The sequence below is a fragment of the Plecotus auritus genome, assembly GCF_963455305.1.
Source record: "Plecotus auritus genome assembly, chromosome: 5".
NCBI lineage: Eukaryota > Metazoa > Chordata > Mammalia > Chiroptera > Vespertilionidae > Plecotus > Plecotus auritus.
Window position 1 is genome coordinate 146,757,394 of NC_137776.1, and position 16,768 is coordinate 146,774,161.

Consider the following 16,768-nt stretch of genomic DNA (forward strand, 5'->3'; position numbering starts at 1 on the left):
ATGATAAAGCTGTCCTTGGGATCTATACTAAAGCCCACTCAATTCTGGCTTTTTAGCAGCTATATTTCTTTTTAATAGACCCACAAGAGACTCAGACAGAATTTTTCTTTTTATCATCACGTCATGTAGTAATTTGGTATGATTTGAAATAAACTCTATTTCTAATCCAGATTCCTAATGAACTCAGACATAGTATTGTCCAATTAATTTGCATTCCAATATACCATATAAAATTTTATTTGTCTCCTCCTCCCATCATCCTGCCTCATTATTCCCCATGGTCTTACACAGATTTGTGTTTCAAATGACCAGTGGTGATATGAAAGCCAATGAGAGTTGATACCATTACTTTATCAGAGTTCGCTGCTATCACTTAACTCCCAAGAAGGGCTAGCTCCCAAAATAAACAAACAAACAAAACCCACTGCTTTCTCTGAGTAGTTTACAGGGCATTAGTGAAAATATTTTCTAAGACTGGGAATTCTTTAAAACATTGGCCCTTATAAACCCGAGGTCTCCGTTGCTCCACTGAAAAACTAACTGGGTATCTTAGCTGAAGGAGAAAATGCACATGCCTTCCTGCTCTCAGTGCCTGAAATAAGCAAACTAAACAACTGCCCACATTTCTGAATCCCTGCACAGAGGTAGCCCCACACTATTGCCGTGCTAGAACTTCAGCATAAATAAGACCACAGGGCCAACCACATTCATCACGCTTCTCTGGAGTTTGAGCTCAAGAGCTTCTTTTGGCCTCTGACCAGAACACCCAGTAAATCTTTTTGTTCAGAAACATCTGCTGACCAGAGAAGGAAAGCACACAATCACAAACAGGGCAACATCCCGCAAGCGCGTACCTTATTCTGCTCACACATGTACTGTATCCTCAGGGTGTCCATGGCTTTGATCATGGCTTGCATGGCAGTGAATATGTTTTGGTAAACCAGCTTCGTGAATCCCTTTCTATCTTCATCGCTGTAACCAGACCCATGGATAATTCTCATTTGCTTGATAAAGGTGCTTTTGCCACTCTCACCAGTTCCTAATAGACAAAATAAGTGAAAAACCCAGTCAGTTTTCAAAAGGAAACGCATCGAGAAAGATAGGACATCCTGGCCGTGTTGGTCCATATCATGATTAATGGGCTGACAGGGATGAACTTGGAAAAGGCTTGTTGAATGTTGATGTAGGGTAGTACCATCCTAAATCCTGGGCAGAGCAGTTTTTACCCTGTGCTTTAGAAGGCTTTAAATCAATCATGAATCAATTAATCCATCAAGCAGTATCTCTCTCTCTGTCTACACACACACACACACACACACACACACACACACACACACACACACACGTGTGCACGCGAATTTATTAAGAACATGAGTATCTGTGTCACTTGGAATAATCCTAAATATCAGCTCTCGTCATTAACACTGTTTAGGCCCCAGGGAATTGCTTCCCTACATCCCTTCCCCTAAGTCCTCAGAGCTGTTCTAAATGAGATGGTTCCAGTAGCAGGGAGAGGGGCGGAGATGAGGGTCTCCCTGCAATGACAGCTGTGACCGGGACCATGGGGACCAATAAAGTCAAGCTGAGGATCTGAGTTGAGTTTCCTCACTGGTTCTAAACAGAAACTCAACACCTGGACCTTGAGTATAATCATTTATTCTGTTACAAGTGAAAGAAAAATATCAGGATATGACTTTTAGAATGAAAAGTATTGGTGGCTGGAGGATTAGGTGACTTAGCTTTCACATCCCACCTAGTTATGCATTAGAATGTATGGTTTGGGTTGGTAGCACGGATCCACTCTACTCTGTTCCTTGTCTTTTTATGAGGACTTTCTCCTCCTTTCCCCAACAAAAGCAACATGCTGGTGAGGGTCCTCCAGGGCCTGAAAAACTGCAGAGAGGCAGGCAATGTGAGCCCGCAACCTGGGAGCAGCTTTTGATTGGTGACCCCTGCTGTCAGCTTACTAAGGGCCTCATTAAGAGGCCACAAAGAGAATGGGGGAGGGAAGAGTCGGGATAGAGAGGACCACAGCCCAGAAGGACTTTCGCTGTTAAACACAGATGAGGAAAAGAATATAATTACAATTTCGTTTCTAGATTCTGTTCCAAATATAAGTAAGGCTAATGGCTCTTCTTCATTTACTTTTTGCTTCATGGTTTTTGTATTTGCAGAGGAAAAGAACAACAATGGTTGTAAGTACTTGTAAGCTTTCATGAAAAGCCTGCTCCATTTGACATTCTCTCTTAGCATCATCCTAATGCACTGTCCTCTTTAATAAAATCAGCAAGTTAGTCCTGGCTGGTCCAATGTGCTTCTCGAGTAAGACTGAGGTACTCTCCTGAGTCTCTCCCTGTAAAGCTCTGTCGGGATCCTCTGGACCCCCAGCCCCTTAAACTGATTTCCTATTCCAGAGTGGCGGCTCAATAAGCGATTAAGCTGCACACACAGCTTGCTACTCTGTGTGGTTGGCATATACCCATAAAGTGTGACTATGTTAGGTAAAGCTCGCCTCCACCAGCTTCCCGCCCTCATGGGTGATGAGTGTGCACCTTTGGCCTGCAGGTCTGGGGCTGGCCTAGAAGACACTTGGCTCTTGGCATCAGTGTTTCCCCAAACTCTGTCATCTGTGTACCGACCTTGTGATGTTTACCATATTCATATACCACCTGTGTGGTTATTTAATCTTTTTGGATTTTTTATTTCAATAAGCTTGTTATGAAAGAAAACATGCATGCCATAAATGAAAAACCAGTTATCATCTGCCATGATTAATCAAATTAAATATATTATTAGTAGGTAAATAAGACTTCAGTGAAATTCCAACTAAAAACATCTTGTCTAGCACCAGTGATCTAGGTATCATAGTTTGGAAAACAGTACACACACATTAGTGTCCTCTTTACATGGAATTCACCCTTCTACATCCCATCCTTAAAGGAACTTCCCCCGGAGGCTTCTTGAATCTACCTAGGACCTCACACAGAAAAAACTGAGGGTTGGAACACGTCATTGTAAAAGGGCCAACAAGATGGCTTCACACTACAATTCTAAACTCGTTCTGAGATCTGAGAAAGCAATATGACAGCTTAATTTTAAATACACAGAAAGGCTCATGAAGGAAAAAAAAAAACCTGCTTTTTTTTAGGAGCCAGGAGGGAACAGAGGCCAAAGCAAAATAAATCCCTTCCAAGTGATAGCCCAAGGACATCTAAACAGAAAGCCAATTGTTCTTCAAGTTTACCTACAATCTTCAGTAAAGCCCGCCTCCCTGAGGGCCAAGGCCAACAGCTGAGAAGGCTTCTGAGATGGGCAGAGCCATCTTCAGTGGCAGGAGGGGGGCGGGGGGATGTGTTCTAAACCATCTGCGAGAAGTCATTGTTTTCTAGCTCAGTTTTAGAACACTGAGCAGAACAAAATGTAAATCAGAATAAAAATAAGAACACAGTTCTGGATATTGGTCACGTGGCCAAAATGATTTGTGAGACCAGTGCGCTTAGAAGAGATCAGGAGATCTGGACACACTGAGGTGGCCCATAAGCCAGGATCCTATTTCTCTTGTTCCCTGGAATCGTTGGAGCCTGAAACAGCACACAGTAGAAACCTAATACATATTCGTGAATGGATATTTGTTGACTAAGATGACCAGGATGATTACTGTTTCTGAGTATACAAAGCTACCTCACCCAGAAGCAGGCACCCTGCCACCTGCCCTTTCTGATGACACTTAGGACCCAGTGCCAGCCACCTGGGGAGGCAGGCTCTGGTTCCATATCAGGGTTTCCTGGTAGTGGAGATAGATGAGTTAATTCCTTTTGAAATCTTTAAGCTGGAGGGCTGAGAGGGATTTTGCTCAGCTCCCTCTAATTTCCAGCTGATGCTGGGAAGCAGCCACCCCACACAGTGAGATAAAGCTTCTGCACTATGAGTGCTGTAGTCTTGGAACTTGTTATTCTAAAGATACTGATTTACAAGAGAATCTGGCCAACGTTGGAGAAAATTCCAAGTGATTCACTGCTGCTATGGTCAGAATGTTTGTGTTCCCCACACCCCCAAATTCAACCTAATGAATTGAAAACGTAATACCCAAAGTGATGGTACTAAGGGCCTTTGGGTGGTGATTAGGTCATAAGGGTGGAACCCTCACAAATGGGATTAAGTGCCCGTATAGAAGGGAACACAGAGCGCTCCCTTGCCCCTTCCATCATGTGACGATACAAGGAAAAGTCTGCAATGTGGAAGGGAGTGCTCATCAGAACCCAACCTTGATGGCACCTGACCTCCAACTTCCAGCTTCCAGAATGTGAGAAACAATTTTCTGCGGTTTATTTCTCGCATTCTGGAGGTTGGAAGTTGGAAGTCAGGTGTCATCAAGGTTGGGTTCTGATGAATAACCAGTCTGTGGTGTTTTGTTATTCCAGCTGGATGGGTAAGACACCTACATAAGTGCAATCCAATGGAGGGAGGGATACTCAATAAAAATGCAGATTCTAGGCTCCTCCTCAGTTCAAGCCTGACTGGCCCTTGCAGGAGCCGGGGAATATATAATTGTAACCAGCACTCCAGAGTTTTTTGTTTGTTGATCTTCAAATATATATTTTTTTATTTTTCTACAGAGAGAGAGGAAGGGACAGTGAGGGAGGGAGGAATATCGATGAGAGAAACATCAATCAACTGCCTCCTGCATGCCCCCTACTGGGAACTGAGCCTATAACTCAGGCATGTGCCCTGACTGGGAATTGAACTGGCAACCTCTTGGTGTATGGGACTCTGCTCACCCAACTGAGCCACACCAGCCAGGGCACTTCAGGGGTTTTGATGCACCCAGTTCACGGACTGGTTAGGAAGCACTTCTCCAGGGCTTTTGTGAGGGGCATCTCTGCTAATATAATTTACCTGGGACTGGAATGCTCAAGGTTTTACATTACATTCAGTTTAGCTGATGGGTTTTTATACCAAGTTCCAATTTCATTTCTGCATGAATAAAATATCCCCATGTGAGCTCTGTTTTTCAATTTCCAGAGGAAAAACATTTCTAAATTTCCGTAATGATTTACTTATTCCAGCCAGCCCTGCTTCTGCCCAGCCCCTGTGTAACCTCACAACCATATCACTTTCCCCAGCTTCTGTGCTTGCAAACAGAGGAGGTGCTATTTTTCACCATAAAAGAAGTAGTAATGTCCTAGGCAACTCAGAACTGTAAACAACTGAAGACAGGATTCACGGCTGCTCTCTCAACAAAAGCGGTGACTACAAAGCTTTTGAAACAAGGAGAGAAAGCTGAAAAATTAAGTGATAAGGCTCAACAGGCAGTATGAGATTTTTTAAAAAAGTAACCATAAAATAATGGAGCAAAACTCAAAAGAAGCTGTCTTATATTTATTTATTTTTTTTTTTATTTTTTTTTTTTTTATATATTTTATTGATTTTTTACAGAGAGGAAGGAAGAGTGATAGATAGTCAGAAACATCGATGAGAGAGAAACATCGACCAGCTGCCTCCTGCACACCTCCCACTGGGGATGTGCCCGCAACCAAGCTACATGCCCCTGACCGGAATCGAACCCGGGACCTTTCAGTCCGCAGGCTGACGCTCTATCCACTGAGCCAAACCGGTTTTGGCTGTCTTATATTTATAATCTATTTGCTTCATTGATCTGCACAATCATCTTAATTGACTAACCAATAACAGCAGCAATTCCAAGTATTTCCCTCCACTTTCTGCCATCTTTGGACCTTAAGCTGATCAAGAAATTATTTTCAAGTCCAAAGTTAATTTCTGATATCAGGCAAAGCCAAAAGGTTAAGCTGACATATAAGTTCTTGTATCAGGCAAAGCCAAAAGGTCATGTTAATTTTTTCTCACAAAGAATTTTTTAAATATCTATTTTTTATTTATTTCAGAAAGGAAGGGAGAGGGAGAGAGAGAAAGATCAATAATGGGAGAGAATCATTGATTAGCTGCCTTCTGCCAGTCCCCTACTGGGTATGGAATCCATGGCCCAACCTGGGTATGTGCCCTGACCAGGAATTGAACCGTGACCTTCTGGTTCATTGGTCAACGCTCAACCATTTAGCCACACTGGCCGGCACAAAGAATTTTTGAATAACTGTTTTTCTATTTGGAAGTACACAAAATAATGTACTTCTCATATTTGCCATAAGTGTATTTAAAAGTTCAAATGCAAGACAAGGCTAATTTTTACTCTAAATTAATTTGAGCTATTACCTATACCAGTTGTCGGCAAACTCATTAGTCAACAGAGCCAAATATCAACAGTACAACGATTGAAATTTCTTTTGAGAGCCAAATTTTTTAAACTTAAACTTCTTCTAACACCACTTCTTCAAAATAGACTTGCCCAGGCCATGGTATTTTGTGGAAGAGCCACATGTGGCTCGTGAGCTGCAGTTTGCCGACCACGGACCTATACAATCAAATATTCTGTAACTTGCTATAAATGTGATATTCTTTAAAAACCCAATACAAATATTTAGCTGAGTACTAACTGCTTTATATCAGGAAGCATTTGTCATTGACTGATATGCAACTCTTCTATATACTCATATCATCCAGAGATCTTTGTTATTTGCCAAACATTACAACTGAGTCTTCTATAAAGAATTACACAAGTTTGCTCATTCTACGTCAATAGCTCATCTGTATAAGAGTCTAGAAAAGTAGCAAAATATACAGAATCTGAAGACTCAAGTATTTGTTAGTGACAAAACTTTATTTTGGAAAAAGCCTTGAACATCAATTACTTTTCCTTTAAAATGAATAAGCTGCACAAAGGATAGGAGAAAACTATTTCAATATGCTCCATGGCTTATGGCTAAAACATCAGTGATTCCTTCAGAAGTACAACTCATTTGTACAACTCATCTTACATGTAAGGAAGGTCATGAGATCACTATCTGCTCTCTGACTCTGACTTACACTTGTTTTACTTTCCGAAAAGACAAATAGTAAGCATTTTCATAAATGGTTTCAGAATCTTCCACAGTTCACTGCTCCTAAAAATGAGTATTTCACCCATTCTTACAGAAGTGTGCACCAGGAAGTCAAAACACCAGGGCACTAGTAAGACTTTGGCCTCTCAAACTTTGAAAGAATATGAGGAGTAATATAGCCTAGAATGGTTAACACAAGAATCAGTCTACAGTCAGAACTAGTTCTTATTCTAGTTATGATTGTCCAACAGTTTGATTTTGTTCATGTTGAAAAAGAAAGAGGAGAAAGACTAGTAAACAAATAAAAATTTCTTAAGGGAAAAGAAAGAAGCTCTAAAAAGAGGTAATTGACTTAAAATCCTTAAGCCTCAATAAGTGCAGGCAAGGAGAAGAGGTACCATTTGACACACTGAAGTATTTTGCTGAAACACCAAGTACCCGGCCCACTCTTCTCTCCATCTTCCCCCTTCCCCGAAGATAAATTGAAAGGAAAATAGATGTTAAACAAAAGTAGCTACTAGTGCAATTAAATGTAGGCTCAGGCTAAGAATGAAAGCATGGGGATTACAAACTGTAGAATTTTAAAAATACAATGCACTGTCATCCACCCACTCTGGATAGTTAAAAAATTATTCTCCTGAAGTCCTTCTCATGATTCTAACACAATATGAAGTGAGTTTTACTCACATGTAAGTAGACATACAAATAGGTATATGTTGTTTTTCAGCCCACCATTATAACCAAAATATGTGACTTTACCCTTGAAAAGTCCAGGTTAAGTAACAGCAAGATATTGGCAAGTTTACATCAACCACTTAACATTCAAGCCATGTGATCTTTGCTTTCCTTCCTCTACCTCAGTAGGCCTGCTGGTCAATTCATCACACAGCTCCATCATCGCTTTTTCCACGAATCCTCCTGAATTCCCAGGTAGAAGACTCATTCTCTTCTCCCTGGTACTACTAGATCTTTACATACCATTATTATTACACTAGAGGCCCGATGCACGAAATCAGTGCAAGAGTAAGCCTTCGTAGCTGCGGCTGCCTTGATCCCTCCCTCGCAGCCAGGGCAGCTGTCTGGATCCCAGGGCTGCAGCCCCAGCTTCATCCTGGAAGGACGTCCAGAAGGACATCCGGTCTAATTAGCATATTAAGCTTTTATTATTATAGATTTTGTCATGATGTCTATATGTCTTCTCACTAGTCTGTGATTTCCCTTAGATCAGGAACTCTCTTCTCTACCTTGAACCCCAGCACCTTGGGCAACACCTGTCACAGAGCAGGTGCTCAATAAATGTCTGAATATTGAAAGAATTTCCTGATACTACTTTCCTTAGCACTCCCCATCTAATCACCACCATATCAGCTGGAATCTTTCCTACCATATCAATTCGGGGGGAGCCTGTTCCAAAGTAAATGAAATATATTCTCCTCTCAACCCCAAAATCAACAAACAAGTTTGTGCCTATTCAACCCTTGAGTTTTCATCAAATGGTCTTCATTATGGCTTCATCCACTGAAAGAAATTTCTTTTCTGTTGTACAACTGTGAATCACTAAGTTCACAATCCAGTGCAGGATGTGCTTGGTCATTCCAATCATTATTTGCTGAGCATATAGCGAGTGCCTAGGTTGGGCACTGATTCCGGGGCACACATCTTCACCCATGTGGGGAAGCGTAACTCCCTGGTATCCTTTGCTCCAGGCCAAGATCCCTTTGAACCTCAGTCTCCCCAGAACCATGAGCTCCAGAATGACTAAAACCCAAGGCTTTGGGTAAGAATTTTTCAATGTGTCTCTTACAGATATCAAAAAGAGTTCTTTAAATACATACTATATTTAATTTCCAAGAAACGATCTAGTGATTGATGACTAATAATAATGTCCAGCCCTATTCAAGTTCTCTCTCTCTCTCTCTGTTTGTGGCTGGACTACTCTCTGCAGGGTGGATTAAATGACTAGTCTGACCATATCCTCCAGTTGCCAAGGACCAGCCCTACTTTATACCTGTTGTCTTCAGATAACTAATAGTATCTTTTTTTTTATTCTCAAAAGTGTTCTGCTTTGGCTGATAAAATATAATGTCACCCTCAGTATAACAGCCTAATTGGGGTTGGGAGAGACTTTACAGCCTCCTCTGGCCTTACAACTCTAATTTACCGCTTAAACATAAAGCCCAAGATAAGAAAACCCATAACCTCAAACTTAACAAGAAACCCAGCTTTTCAGTAAGACAATTATGGGAGTTGCTAACATGTTTCTTATATTGGGAGGATGTACTTTTGACCTCACTATAAAACCATCTGAAAACAGAAACCGACTAGCTGCTTTGTTGCTTGCAGTGGGAAAATGCATTCAAAAGAGGTCATTCAACTAAAAGAAATCTGTGTATGAGATAGCCATTATCGCTATTAATTATATCTCCAGTGACCTACTTATACGGGGAAAAAAACTCACCAAAGCCAATTTGATATCTCTTCTAAGGCTATAATTAAACATATATAAGAAATTCTGTTGATTTAAGAAAAATAAATACAAATAAGCTCTCTCTTTTGATGTAATAAAGTACGTCAACTGTGACTGAAAAATAAAAAGGTTTGTCCTAGCCGGTTTGGCTCCATGGACTGAGGATTCCAGGTTCGATTCCGGTCAAGGACACAAGGGTTGTGGGCTGGATCCTCAGTAGGAGGTGTGCAGGAGGCAGCCGATCAATGATTCTTTCTCATCATTGATGTTTCTCTCTCTCTCTCCCCATCTCCCTTCCTCTCTGAAATCAATAAAAGTATATTTATTTTTTTACAAAATATTTTTATTTTTTAAGTGACTTTTTTAGGAGTGAATGTGGGTGAGCAATTAAGTTTCTGCATCAGCATGGCCACAGCAGTTTAATTTAATCAGCAACAGCCCCAGAAAGTTGGGCTCAGGGACCCCATTCCCATTTTATTTGGCCAGTATATTGTTCAGCATTTTTATTTTTAATTGGAATTTGCCAATTTGCTGATTCCACACAAATCCTCCCAATTCTTCCCCTAGTCCCCATTGTCTTATACCAGGTCCTGTCACACACTTGTGGTATCTGCTGGCAACATGGCTTTGCCAGCCCTGAACTCCATGATTTCTAGAACCCCATGGCCCTGAAACAGGCCCTCCCCGCCAGCTAGGACCATCACTTCACTCCATTTCACCCCAAATACCCTTACCTGACAATTCTGAGCCAACCATTTCCCCTTATTAATCAGTTATCTTGTAATTATCCTCAGTTCAGCTTTTGTCTCCCCCACGACTACATTAAAAATAGCCTTGAAAAAAATAGCTTTGTATTTTCCATCCTCCCACAGCACCCAGTCTAACAATCTGCACAGAACAAACATTCAAATGTGTGCGGGCTAAAAACAAAAGGGCCAGTGAGACAACATCCTGTGATTATTGCCATTTTCCAGGGCTGGACACAGCGCTACCCTGTTCTGGCTTGCTCATCTTTTTCCACTCCAATGGGCAGCGACACCACAGGGCACGGGAGCGTGACCACTTGCAGTGCTTGTCCTCTCCGAGCTTTAAGACCGTGCTCCAGGTACCTGAGACCCTCAAATTTCACTGCCCAATGGCCCCACGCTGGGCCCTGCCCCAATCCATGCTCTTGAGGGCGAACATCCCATCGGTGTGCACATCCCTAGGTCTGAAGGGCACCCAAGACACAGATGTTTGTGAGGGGTGTGGACAGAGCATGGATGTGTTGGCCTGAGTGCATGTAAAGCCCTTTGCATTGTGGGTGGGAGGTGGTGGTGACAAGGGGACACCAGCCAGGGGCTTCCGTCTGTATTCCTGCCAGTGCCCTGGCGTTGTTAAGTGCCTCTCTGGCTCCATATGCACTCAGAATTAAAGAGATCAATCTCAGTAACAGAATTAAAGAGATCAATCTCAGTAACAAAATGTTCTTATTTCTCACTTTGACCCAGGACATGTCTTCCTAGCTTTGGTATGTTTTGGTATAGATCTACCCAGGAGAGAAACATCTGACTTTTAGTTATTTGCTGAAAGGATGACAGACTAAAATAGAGAGGACCTGTTTTCACCCATGGTTTTTAAGAACTGGAGAAAACTTCAAAAGCACAGAAGAATGTACACGTTATTGGCCACATATGCAAAGATCCTTCTGAGATAGCCAGTGTTTCTGGACCTAGGACAATTGGGAGTGATGTCATGTGATCACATTCAATCCATAGCCACCCTAAAATGCCATCATCACAGGCACATCTAGGTTCCAAACACATGCGTTATCATAAAATGCATTTACTGGTAAGTGAGGCACTACAGTGTGAAATCAATTTGATACTACTACTTAAAATGCATTTAAAATATTTTCAAAGTAGCTATTAAAGCACACTTTGTATATTCTCTTAAAATCCAACTATTATCTACACTTTGAAAGCCAAACAAACACTAATGGGAGATGGAAACGAGATGGCCTTGGCAGGGTTTTGCCGAAGTCTGACAGTCCACAGGATAAACAAGATTGGTTATGGTCTACAGTGTGCTAATATAATGGTCACTTCTATATTCACTCTCATACACTGGAAATTTAGTTACATTAGGTCTCAGGATCATATTTTATTTTATATTTTCTCTTTCTGATTATGATAGTGTGGGTCTAATTCCTGCTTTCCATCCTGCAGGAAGTGAAAACTCAGTTCTGATTTTCCTGATGAAGGCAGTAAATCTTTCCATGCAGTCTGCTTAGTCCTCTCCTGCCCACCCCAACACATGTGGATGAATTTTATTCCCATTATAGACTTAGGGGGGAAAGTCAACCTCTTTGGCAGATGAGCTAAGAATTTTCATTATACTTTATGCAGAACTTAATGTGCCTGCAAATCAACCAGAACCCAAATCAGGAATCCTTGGCTAATGCTCTTTGACACAGTTTGATGTACCTTCTCTAACTGTTCTTTCCCTCCTCGTTCTATTTCAAATTCTGAATCTCCTCGAATTCCTGAAGGATTCAATTTCCACCCGTCTACTGATATATTTACAATCAAAACTCTGTCCTGCAGATAAGCAGGGTCTTTAACTTTCCTCATGTGGACTGTGAAATCTGGCCTTCTGTCCACCCAGCCTGGCCCCTTCCTCCATGCAGTACATGTGTAGACAGAAGACTAGTCAGGAGACTAGAACAACTGGGATCTCATCATAGACACATAGACACACACACACACACACACACACACACACACACACACACACACACACACTTTCAAGTGACCCTAAATCACCAGGCCATCAGATACTGAAGCTCATTCCAGACTGAAGCTGAAGCCCTCTTTCGTGGATACTCCCCTGCTCCTAAAATCTGGTCTACTCCAGCCCCCTGGGAGAGATTACAGTGAAAGTGGAGGGAAAGGACTAGTCTCCTGGATCTGAACAGCATCTTTGGGAAAACAAGAAACAATAAGAAAATGGGGTTATGGTGTGCGCTCTTGGTTTTTCTTAAAAAACAATCCTTTCTGTTGTCTTGGCTTATCTGTAGAAAATAGCTGCAGCAGTTTGGGAGTGACAATCTTTGCAATATAGCCTTAATATAAACAATGCCACACAAGCAGTCAGTTATTTCCAAAACGTTCTAAAATAAAATAGAAAGAACCTATAATATCCAGATTCTGGGAGATTATTTCTTTATATGTTTGTTTTGGGGGACTTATTCTGGTGGGGAATTAGTAGTGAAAAGTGAAGGCCACGTGTCAGCTTTGAGAGATGGAGAGATGAGCAAATCTCCCATTTCCCTAGTGATGATGTGGCCTGCGGGAAAAGCAGGTCCCAAGAAAAGAGGCCTAGCAAAATCCCAAACTAGCTTTATGAAAGCTAACAATTCTCATTCATCATTCATAGGAGCCGCATAAATATTTATCATTAATGAAATGGTGCAATCTCAGTTATTAGTCCTGCTCTTTGTTTCTCTTCCTCCAAACCAATTTTGGATACAGCAAGTTCACTTAACTTTGTACTTCTAAGACAATGCAAGAGACAGAGACAGGCAGAGAGTAAGGCAAGAATTATTTACTGAGAAACTGTGTGCCAATGACCACACCTCCCACTTTCATCAATGGCATCTCAATAAATAGTGTTGGGACTAGATTTTTAACTGTATAGAAGAAAAAAAAGCAAACCTGTATGGAAGATCAAAATTAATCCTAGATGAGTTAAAGATTTACATGCAAAAAAAATTGAAATGATCCATATACTTCAAGAAAGTAAAAGCGAACATTTGTCTAATATTGCATTGGGAAAATTGAGATTATTTTACTATAACAAGATGTAAACTACACCATTAAAAACATGAAAAAACAAAGATCTAGCTTGGTAAAAAAACAACAACACCATTCTAACAAAGAATTTATATTTTTCATTTAGAGAGCTATTGCAAATAGATTTTTAAAAGACATCAATAGAAGAGAAAACGCAAAGTACAACAAGTCATTTCACACAAAAAATACAAGTTGGCATAGGGAAAATATTTGGCCTCACTATAATGAAAAATTACAAATTAAAATGATGAGATATTGTATTTTTTCCATGAAAGGAGCAAAACTGACAAATTCCAGTGTTGGTGGGAATATTAGAAAACAGAGAACCATTCCAATTTATTCCTGCCATACCTGTGCACAGCAGTAGGAAGGATAATATGACAGCTTGTACCAACATCATTCAAAATGTGATTATGTCATCCAGAAATTCCAAAGAAATGGTTGGATTTCAGGTGGCTGAAGATGTATGTAATGGGATAGTGATCACAGTGTTACACACAAGAGCAAAAAAATAAGTAATATTAAATGCACTGTAAAATCAATTACTTACGTTGACTTTATACATAAAAATATTATATGGCCAAGAAAATTGATGCAGATGAGTACTTACTGACATGGGATGATGTTTCTAGTACAGTACATAAGAAAGTCATGCATAAAACCCAGCTTGCCAGGAAGGAGTATCCTATCTAATAAAGAGGGAATATGCTAATTAACCATCACTCTGTCACAAAGATGGCTGCACCCACAGCTGAGGCCAAGTTCCCATAAGGAGCCTTAACCAGCAATCAGCAGGGACCTGAGGCTACGCCCTCCTCCTCCCCCGTGGGGCTTGACAGGGGACCTCAGGCCTCGCCCCACACCCAGTAGGGCTTGACAGGGGACCTCAAGGTGCGCTTCCCATCCTGGTGCTGGGCTAGGGAATCTCAGGCTGCTCCCCCCACCCCAGCACCAGGCCGGGGGACCTCAGGCTGTGCCCCCCACCCGGCAGGGCTTGACAGGGTACCTCAGGCCGCACCTCCCACCCGGCGGGGCTTGACAGGGGACCTCAAGGTGCACCCCCATTGCTGGGTTGGGGGAACTCAGGCCACGCCCCCCCACCCAGCAGGGTTTGATGGGGGGACCTGAGGCTGTGCCCCCTTTCCAGTGCTGGGCTGGGGGACCTGAGGCTGCACCCCAGCCGGGCTTGACAGGGGATCTCAGGCTGTGTCCCCCACCTGGTGGGGCTTGACAGGGAACCTCAAGGCATGCCCCCCTCCCTGGTCTGGGCTGGGGGACTTCAGGCCACGCCCCCCCATCTGGTGCTAAGCCGGGGACCTGAGGCTACGTCCCCTGCCTGGTGGGGCTTGACAAGGGTGGGACTGGCCAGGTCTGGATCTTGCCCAAGAGTGGGAGGCAGCTGGGTCTGGGTCTCACGTGATTTTGAGGCACATGTGGGTGAGCGAGGATTTGACTCTGGGTCCTGTGGTGTGCCCCAGACTCTGACAGGAGGAAGGTTTTCATATACATTTTACTAATTTTCTTTCATCTCTGGCACTTCTATTATAGAGAAAGGGCAAATAGCAATATTAAATTATTTCCTCTAATTAATCCCCTTTTAATGTGCACGAATTTCATGCACCGGGCCACTAGTATTAAATATTAAGAAGACTCCCTGTGCTCAAATTCTAGGTCTACCACTCATTTGATGTCTACCCTTGAACCTCAATGGCCTCCTCTGGAAAATGGGAATGATTATAATATAAGCACTTAGACAAGTGCTTAGCCCATAGTAAACACGCAGTAAGTGTTAGTGTTACTTTTACGTGAAAGTGATCTGGATTGTTTTTATGCCTGCATACGCATACACATAGGCATACACATAGGCATACACATACATACACACACACACACACACACACACACACACACCCATACACACACTTTTAAGTTATAGTCACAAATGTTAATAATAGTAATCACTGGGTAGTAGGGATAGAGTGTTTATTTTTATTAATTATGCATAAATAGGTAAACCAAATTTTATGCCCTTTTGGTTATGAGCATATCATGTCTATTAGTTGTCAAAGTTTAAAACTAAGAGTTTTTGCTAAAATGCTTTAAAGCTTTAGTATGAGTTTTACTGTCACAAAGAGCAGAGATACAGTCTATCCTACTTCCTCCCGGTTCTCAGTGTTAGGGCTTCATATCCTGTGGGCTATTCTAATACTAAAGCTATCCATTTCATGTAAATTCTAAAATGACATTAACTATTAATACTCTACTGACAAAAATTCAGGTCCCCAAGATAATTGTGTCAAAACATTCTCCAACGAGACTTTTGACTGCAAGGTCTATGTTTGTAACATGAAGAAATGAGCTGCGTTATTCTCCCTTCTAAATCTTCAGAAAACTATAAGCATCCTGCTCTAAATTCTCACAGACATGGAGCTTTTCACCCTGTGCTGGAAGCCACACTGCGATCTCTTTTACACGTTGGCAATTAAAGATACAATCTTATGCTTGAATTACATGTTTTTGTGGCTGACTTTTTTAAAAAATGGAAATGTGAAAGTGATACTTTTTATCCATCTGACCAGCAAAAATTAAAGTCAGATAATAATGAAATGTTGGTGAATGTGTGGAGAAGTTGAAATGTTCATGCATTGCTGTTGGGAACAATAAATTAGTACAGATGCTTTGGCGAGACTTTAGCATTAGTTTTTAGAATAAAAATACGCATATTCTAGGTTAGTATTATGTGACACTATGGCATTATTATTTAATTTTCTTAGGCGTGATCATTGCACTGTGGTTATATAAGAATTACCTTATTATTAGGAGATCAATGATGGAATATTTAGGACCGAGGTCTAAAACTTTAAAAGATTTAGTTTAAAAAAAAAACTAAATGCACATATATGTATGTAGGTGTGTGTATATATATACGTGTGTGTGTGTGTGTGTGTGTATCTGTTAATCTTCCTATCTATCTATAGAGGGCGAGAATGCTATAGATTGAATATTTGTGCACGCCCCTCCCCAATTCATATATTGAAACCAAATCTCCAAGGTAATTAGTATTAGGAGGTGGAGCCTTTGGAAGGTGCTTAGGTCATGAGGGCAAAATGTAGGTTACAAGTAGTGCCCTCATAGAGACCCCAGAGGGCACAAAATCTTCTGGCACCTTGATCTTGGACTTTCTAGCCTCCAGAACAGTGAGAAACAAATTTGTTGTTCATAAGCCACCCAGTCTACGGTATTCTGTTATAGCAGCCCAGTCAGACAGAGGGGGAAAGGCGGAAAAAGGGGGATCAGAGAGAGAATATGGTGGAATGTAATAACTGGATAATTTAGGTAAATGGAATGCACGTGATTACTGTATGCTCTTTCAACTGTTCTACAAGCTTCCGAATTTCAAAACAGAGTTGGAAAAAAATGTGTCACCCTTTCATGTGCACAAGACGACACGTACCACTACACTAGCATCTGTAACTGGAAAGAACTGAAAATTGCCCAAATGGCCAAACAAATAT

At 41.5% G+C, this 16,768-nt stretch overlaps 1 protein-coding gene across 1 annotated transcript in view; it reads right to left on the reverse strand.

Moving 5' to 3' along the window:
* GNA14 (G protein subunit alpha 14) overlaps positions 1–16,768 on the reverse strand; it is a 142,148-nt gene that overhangs the window by 62,186 nt on the left and 63,194 nt on the right. The window contains exon 2 of the mRNA XM_080669923.1: positions 855–1,039. Within this exon, the coding sequence (XP_080526049.1) occupies positions 855–1,039 (185 nt within the window). The remainder of the gene's footprint in view (positions 1–854; positions 1,040–16,768) is intronic.